The sequence below is a fragment of the Alexandromys fortis genome, unplaced genomic scaffold (genome assembly GCF_014885135.2).
Source record: "Alexandromys fortis isolate MF-2015 unplaced genomic scaffold, M_Fortis_MF-2015_v1.1 scaffold_63, whole genome shotgun sequence".
NCBI lineage: Eukaryota > Metazoa > Chordata > Mammalia > Rodentia > Cricetidae > Alexandromys > Alexandromys fortis.
The window spans coordinates 7,105,082-7,113,681 of record NW_026067953.1 but is presented as its reverse complement, the minus strand read 5'-3'; the positions used below and the strand labels follow the sequence as shown (position 1 = coordinate 7,113,681).

Here is an 8,600-nt window from a genome sequence, read left to right as displayed (position 1 = left end):
AACTCCAAAAAATCAGTCGCCCTCTTATACACAAAGGATATGGAAGCAGAGAGGGAATTCAGAGAAGCTTCACCTTTCACAATAGCCACAAACAGCATAAAATATCTCGGGGTAACTTTAACCAAGGAAGTGAAAGATCTATTTGACAAGAACTTTAAGGCATTGAAGAAAGAAATTGAAGAGGATAGCAGCTAGTGCTTTTAACAACTGCGCTATCTCCTAAGTACCTCGATTTTCTTCTTAAAGCTTATGTTAAAATATTCTTGGTTCTTAGTATTTCTATAAATATTTTCTATTAATTTTATTGTTGCTTCTTGATTTTCAGCTTACTTGCACTGTGGTTAAAAAATGCTCTATTTGACTTGAGTCCTTTCAGAGAACAGATCTGCTTAGTGTATCTTATTGCATGTGATCAATTTTTAAATGTTTTCTTCAAAAGAATGTTTGTAAAAAATCATTTAAAATCTGTTATATATGTTAGTAGAAACATATGATGAAATCCAGGCAGTGAACTACAGAATTATCTATAGGGCAAAGAAAAATGCCAAAAATTTGCCTGTCTGTCTTAAGAGCAATTCTTGGCTCATTCCTTACATACATCATATACTTACAGTTCTATAAGTGTATGCTGGTTAAGGCATATGTTTTAGTTTCGTTTGTGACAAAGTATTTCTAACCTATTCCTTCAGTGTATCAGCTATTGGCTTATAGAAACACTTGCTTTCAGGATCTGTCAGAGCATCTTTTGGAGATCAAAAGGCAGAACTCTGCAGTTCATTGTACCATGGACCCAGCTATGATGTGTATAATCCGTGCTATATGTATCAGCACTGTTCACCTGATTTAAATAGGCGCTTTCCTTCTCATTTTGAAACCAAAAAAATGTATGGCTCTGGTAAGAAAACATTTTTGTGCTTTTCCTCTGGGCTTATCGTTAACAAATTTAGAGATTTAATCTAAGACTCTAGCAGAAATAGTTATTAAGAACAGTTTTAAAATAAGAGCAAAGCAGACTTTATGAGTGTGTGATACGTGTTATGACTTCTCTCTGTTGTTACAATTAGTATAAAAATTTACAGATAATGGTGGCTGCCAATTCCACTTCATTTTTTTCTTTTAGAAAAAATTTTATTATAGATTATTTTACATATATTTTATTATATACTTAATAAATTTTACTATAGATATTTATAGTATTTTCTTTTTCTGTTCCAGTCAGCTAAATGAATTTAAGAGCTCATGATTGGAGGTAGACACAAATAATAGAAAATAACTAGATTTTTTTAGTTTGATATTTAGGACTATCAATTATATGAACTACCATGTTCAAAATATTCTCAGATTTTACAGGTCTATCTGTACACATATATCAGCATCACTGAAACCAAAAAAATATTTTCTTGAGGGCTGCTCTGTACTTAGCATTGTGCTAGAACACACACTTGTGTGCAGAGCTCCTTTTTAGAAAGATCTTACAGTTTGGGAGGAGAACTAGAAATAGAAATATAAGAGCACATGGGATTCAGGATTGAAATGTTATAATTTTATATGTGTCTATTAAATAGTAGTTGAATTACACTTATCAAAGAGTACTAGTATTGTATTAAATTATATTTTCTGGATGAAGGACACAAAAACCTGCTTAAAACATTATGTGGATATGAAAATGTATTATTTGATTGCTACAGTCTTCTGTTTTAAAGATGAAAATAATTTATAATTGAACTTTTAAAGATTTTATCAAAATTTCTGTATATAAATTTGTATACAATATACATGATGAATTCCTATGGAGATTTGACTTATGACAATTAGGTAGAATGCCACTGTTTCATTTTTATTAATAAAAAGTACTTTACTCTTGTCCCTTTGTAGTTTGTGATTTAAGGACCAGTAAACGTCCTGTTTCCCCTGGGCTAAGCAAATCCATGTTTGATCTTACAACTCCACCTCAGCGATTCATCCAGGTAGATAATATTATATAACCATATAAATTTCTTTATATGTGAACCTTTCACATAAATATATCAAAACTGTATGAATTACATTAGGAATCACATGTTTTATTTTTTACTTTTTTCCATATTGTTATTGATATTTATTGAGCTCTGCATTTTCTCTGCTCCCCTCCCCTCCCTGCCCACTTCAATCTTCCCCCCAAGGTCCCCATGCTCCCAATTTACTCAGGAGATCTTGTCTTTTTCTACTTTCTACTTCCCATGTAGATTAGATCTATGTAAGTCTCTCTTAGTGTCTGCATTGTTGTCTAAGTTCTCTGAATTGTGGTTTGTAAGCTGGCTTTCTTTGCTTTATGTTTACAAATCACCTATGAGTGAGTACATGTGATAATCATCTTTCTGTGTCTGGGTTACCTCACTCAAAATAATGTTTTCTAGCTCCATTCATTTTCCTGCAAAATTCAAGCTGTCGTTATTTTTTTCTGCTGTGTAATATTCCATTGTGTGAATGTCATCAGTGTTTTTGGTGTTACAGGTGTAAGATGGAATGTCAGAGTTGTTTTTATTTGCATTTCTCTGATGACTAAGAATGTTGAACATTTCCTTAAGTGTCTTTCAGCCATTTTAGATTCCTCTGTTGAGAGTTCTCTGTTTAGGTCTGTACTCCACTTGTATTTTTATTGAACTATGTGATCTTTTGGTGTCCAATTTCTTGAGTTCTTTGTATATTTTGGAGATCAGACCTCTATTTGGTGGAATCACATGTTTTATTTCTGTGGCTTATGTGTATAGCAATATCTGAAGAATAAATATGTGATGTTTCCTAAATATATTATTTTAGGAAAATATCAGTGATTAATGAAAGGCATTATATTTGCTTCATTTTACATAATTTTGTTTCTCTCAATTGATATGAGTTTAAGGAGCTTCAGAAATTGGCATTTATAAATTATATAGTTAAAAGTACTTCTTTGCTTATTGAACATAACCAGGCAGTTACTAAGAATTAATATTTCTATTGAGGTGTAAGACTTTAATTTTTCAATAATGTCATTATAGCATCCTTTGATAGATTAAAATGTTTTATTCTTAGTTCAGCTAAGTTCTATTTGAAGTTAGGAAATAAGCCAGAAATGGTGCCCCATGTTTGTAATCCCAGCACTAGAAGGCTGAGGCAAGAGGATCATTTAAGAATATGAGACCAGCCTAGACCACATAGTAAAACCATGACTGAAAACATCAAAAAGTAAATAAATAAATAAATAAATAAATAAATAAATAAATAACGATATATTAGTTTTTGGGGCGCTACCACCCAGTTCCAAATAAATCACACATGGAGGCTTATTCTTAGTTATGAATGCCTGGCCTCAACTCGGCTTGTTTCTTGTTGGCTTTTCTTAACTTAAATTATCCGAACTACCTTTTGCCTCTGGGTTTTTATCTTTCTCTATTTCTGTATACCTTTCTTTCCTTCACATTCTGTGACAGGCTGGGTGGCTGGCCCCTGATGTCCTCCTCTTCTTGTTCTCTTGGTTTTTCTTCGATTTATCCTCTCTGCCTGCCAGCCCTGCCTACCTTTGCTCCTGCCTCACTATTGGCCGTTGAGCTCTTTATTAGAATCATCAGGCAAAAAATCATAGCTTCACAGTTAATCAAATGCAGCATAAACAAAAGCAACACACCTTAAAATAATATTCCCCAACAAACTTTAAGCAAAGTTTAAAGACAAGTTATCTGTCTTCCTATAAGTGAGAGAAAAAGCACCCTGAACATCTTTGCAAATAAACTTATGGACTTCCTTTTATGTTGGTGGAGAAGGAATGCCTTATGAAATGGGCATGTATTCTAAATTAGCCTTAATAATTATACAATTAATTTTTAAATGCTTAGTCATTTATAGCATTTAACATGCATCTGAGTTGTTTGACGATTTTGTTAGATACAAACTGTCAAAGCTTCACACCTAGAATTTTTGGTTCAGTAGTTCTGTGATGGGTTCTGAATTTTTGTTTTTATGAAGTTTACATAATACAAAATGCTCTTGATCTAGAGGGACTATGCTTTGATAATCCTGTTTTACACTTTTATAGGTTATTGGACATTTCTATTAATGTATTCAATATGAAAACTAAGATCAAACCAAAAGTACTAAAGGCTTTCCAATGTTACCTAGAAGGTATTTTTTGATGCGTTAGTTTCCTCTCCTACAAAAGTGGGACATTCTGACTGATAACACTGACAAAGTGATTAACATGGAGTTTGATATCAGGGTGTTTATTGGGGCATAAATATGAAAGTTTTTAAAGTTTGATACTCAGTTTCTGACTGAAACATTTTGTTGTTGTTGCAGAGACATGACTCATTGTCCAGTGTGCCTAGTAGTTCTTCTTCCAGGAAAAATTCTCAGGGCAGTAACAGAAGCCTGGGTAAGGAATGCAGTATCTTATGTATACTGTTCAGCAGGTTATTTCTACTCAGTCATAGATTGACAGTGTTTAGTTGAATGAAGAAAAAAGTGTTCTATACATTTTACATGTTGGTTATTGAACCTAAGTTGACAGTATTATCACAAACTCAGATCAGATGAACCATGGCTTAGTGTTCAGGCAAGAATGAATATTTTTTAAGTAAGCTCTTACATATCTTTTATTTGTTTGATATATACATACACACTATATATATGTGTGTGTGTGTGTGTGTGTGTGTGTGTGTGTGTTTATTTGTTTGTTTAGGCAGGGTTTCTCTGTATAGCCTTAGCTGTCCTATAGACCAGGCTGGCCTCGAACTCATAGATACCTGCTTGCCTCTGCCTTCCAAGTGCTGGGACTAAAGGCATGCACCACCACCACCCAGTTTGTGTTTTAAAGTATATGGATTAAGGAGCTTTCAGAAGCACATAGACTTTATAAGTGCTATTTGCAAAAGTTTGCAGAGTTTTAACTAAATTCCTCACATTGTAATTTTGTTAAATTCCTAAACTATATGCATTCTTAGTGTATTTTATGTCTAGGACTTCACTAGAAGTGTGATTTTGTCTTACTACACTGGAAACTTAGAACAATAAAATGTATCAGCTTTTGCCAGGCATAGTGGCGCATGCCTTTAATCCCAATGCTTTAGAGGCAGAGGCAGGCAGCTCTCTGTGAGTTCAAGGCCAGCCTGGTGGTCTACATAGTGAGTTCCAGGATAGGCAAAGCTACATAGATCTTGTCTCCAAAACTCAATATATATAATATATTTGCATATGTATAATATATTGAATAATATATATATCTTTTAAAATTGGTACATATCAAAGCTTAATTGGATTAAAAAGATTGCATGGAATTTTTATTTTTTGTCCTTTATAATTCAGATACAATCACCCTATCAGGAGATGAAAGAGACTTGGGGAGATTGAATGTGAAATTGTTTTATAATTCGTCAGCAGAACAGATCTGGATCACAGTTTTGCAGGTAAATTAGTGTAGTTAATACCAATTTTTTATTATTAAATTGAATATTTATAACTATAAGTATCTAGTGTTGCTTCTTACTGGAGAAGGGATCAGTAACTATCTTTATAATTTAGGATTCTGTTGTATTTTGTAGAGTAGAGTGTTTAATAAAGCAGTTGACACTGAAACTGCTAGAAGAAAACAAGGAAAGCTTTAAGATATAGGCATAGGTAAGAACTATTAGATTAGAACTCTGATAGCACAGGAAATAATTCCAATTATTAACTCCAAAGATTAACAAGTGGACTTTCATAAGATTTAAAAGCTTCTGAACAGCAAAGGAAACTATCAACAGAATAAATGGACAACCTACAGATTGGGACAAAGTCTTTGCCAGCCATACTTTAGACTAGGAGTTAATATCTTGAATATATAAACAACTAAAAACTTTACATACCAAAACCCCAAACTTCCAGTCAATAAGTGAACTAAAGAATGGAACAGATAGCCCTTGAAAGAAGGAATACAAAAGGATCATAAATTCTTAAGTAATGTTCAGTATCCTCAGCCATCAGGGAAATGGCTGTCATCAAAAGCAAATGACAATGAATACTGGTGAGGATGTTGGTGAAAAGGAGTGTAAACTGCTGTAACCACCATGGAGATAATTGAGGAGAGGTCTCAGAACAAACAAAACAAAACAAAACAAAAAAACTGCCATAGGACTCACCTCTAGGACATCACCATAGGACTGCCATAGGACTCAGCTCTAGGACATCACCATAGGACTACCATAGGACTCAGCTCCTAGGACATACCCAAAGGACTATAAGTCTTACTAAAGATATACTTGTACATCCATGTTTATTGCTTTTCTATTCACAGTAGCAAGGAAATTAACTCAGCCTTGTTGTCTGTCAGCATATGAATTGATTGTGAAAATATGGCACATGTGGACAATGGAATTTTATTTTGCCATATAAATGAAATTTTGAAAATTTTAATAAAATTAATAGGTCTGGAAATTAACAAGTGAGATAAACAAGACTAGAAGACAAATACTTACATGTTCTCTTTCACGTGTGGGCCCTGCTTTCAACTTTTATATTTGTACTTATATGGACATAAGTTGGAAAATTAGAAAGAGGACCTTAAGGGGGGGGGTGTTTTTGGCTTCTTTTAAAATTATTTGTTACGGAAAAGAGTTTTTAAGGAAAGGGATTAGGGATGATAATGGAATACATGTTACTTGAAAGCCAGAAGAAGACAACTGGGTACAAATGAGAGGCATGGCAAGGAGAGGAACAGAGGAAGAATAATAGCTAAAACAAAATCTATATGAAAATGTCATGAAGGAAGCTAATAGGACTATAGAATAATGTTAAAATAGTAATATGGATAAAACATGAAAAAATAGTATCCTAAAGTTTATTTAAATTTTAATCAAAAATCATTAACTCAGTAGGGAATTGTGGCACACATCTTTAATCCCAGAACTCTGTAGACAGAGGTAGGTGGATCCTGGTCTACATAGTGAGTTCTAAAAACCAGGGCTTTGCAAATAGTCTCAAAAAAGTTATTAACTCAATAAATATGGAAATTTGTGTTGTCAAAGTTCTTTGTAAAAACATAAATTATGTTTTAATATATTTTTGTTTTTAGTGCAGAGATGTAATTTGGCCCTCTAGTTATGGAGATACTCCCACAATTTCTATAAAAGGAACTTTAACTTTCTCTAAACCAGTGCATTTCAGATCTTCAGCCAAAGAAGCTTCCAATGTAAGTAGGTGTTTGAATTTTTTTCATTTTTCTCATATTTTTTAATTATGTAAAATGTGAGAATAAGAAAGCGTTTTGTTTTGGAGAAGCTAAATAAAATCACTTGTAAATAAAATTTAGCTTCTCCAAAACACCCTTTATTTTAAAAGATAATTTTAAATACCAAGAGTTTTTGCTATTACATTGTCTGGTATTAAGCTGAATTTAAAAAGGAAACTGTAATTGCTAGAGTATGTAGAATAGGTAAGAAACTACTTTTCTTTTGGAAAGTAATTGCAGAATTGCAGTTAATCTTATTCCCCAAATCTTCCAATTATAATAAGTAGGAGGTTTATTATCTTGAGTCTTGTTTTACAGATTGTTTTCACATTAATTTATATACATGTCCATTATTGTCTTTTGATATGATTACAAAGTTAAGTTTTTACATGGAAGCAAAAAGATATTTTAAGATTCTTCATATTTAATTGTGTGTGTTGGTTTGTGTACTTAAGTGCAGTGAATCTTCTGGAGCTGGAATTAACAGGTGGCCGTAAGCCACCTGATGTGGGTGCTGAGACTTGAGCTCAGATCCACTCTAAAAACAATATGCATTCTTAACAACTAAGCCATCTCTCTAGCCTTGAAAAGATAACTTTTAAGAGAGCTTATCACCTTAAAATAATAGGATTAAAGTGTCTAAGGATACAAGAAAATTCATTTTAGTTATTAATAATAAAATACATATTGATATTTTTAATTAATATGATTAGGAAATATTTTATTGAATTTTTAAATTCAATATATTCTAATCATGCTTTCCCCCTTCCCCAGTTCCTCTCAGATCCTCTGAACCTACCCAATTCTGCACAGGATTTTTTTTTTAATTACTCTAAAACAGTGGTTCTTAATATGTGGGTTGTGATTCCTTAGGGTTGCACATAAGATATTTATATTGCAAATCATGACAGTAGCAAAATTACAGTTATAAACTACCAGCAAAATTTTATGGTTGGGCTCACCACAATATGAGGAACTATATTGAAGGATTGCAGCATTAGGAAGGTTGAGAACTATTGCTCTAAAACACACACTTAGCAAAGGTTAGAAAAAATTCTGTCATCAATCTTCATTTTCAAAATTTGTTTTTATACATCAAGTCGTTTGGGAGATCCCTGTTACTTGTACTGTGTAAGACTGTTAAATAGTTTATGTGCAATATTTTACTGGTATAGTTCTATAGCTTGGTAATTTAAAAGAAAAAGTGCTTGAGAGACTAGCAGGAACATAATTCTGTCTGATGTGGTATTAATTATTATAATGACAAAGTTTGGAGATAATATCCCTCATATTTGTTAGTTGGCTAGATATCTGACTTTTCAAAAAAGCTATACTAAAGATGTAAGGAAGGAAGTATATATCACAGAACAATCTAGTGTCCAGT

General features: G+C 32.7%; 1 protein-coding gene across 2 annotated transcripts in view; it reads left to right on the top strand.

Moving 5' to 3' along the window:
- Positions 1–8,600, top strand: part of Tc2n (tandem C2 domains, nuclear) — a 48,342-nt gene that overhangs the window by 21,676 nt on the left and 18,066 nt on the right. For both annotated transcript variants that reach the window (XM_050151466.1, XM_050151468.1), the window contains exons 4-8: positions 728–895; positions 1,876–1,967; positions 4,312–4,387; positions 5,317–5,417; positions 7,061–7,177. In XM_050151466.1, the coding sequence (XP_050007423.1) occupies positions 728–895; positions 1,876–1,967; positions 4,312–4,387; positions 5,317–5,417; positions 7,061–7,177 (554 nt within the window). The remainder of the gene's footprint in view (positions 1–727; positions 896–1,875; positions 1,968–4,311; positions 4,388–5,316; positions 5,418–7,060; positions 7,178–8,600) is intronic.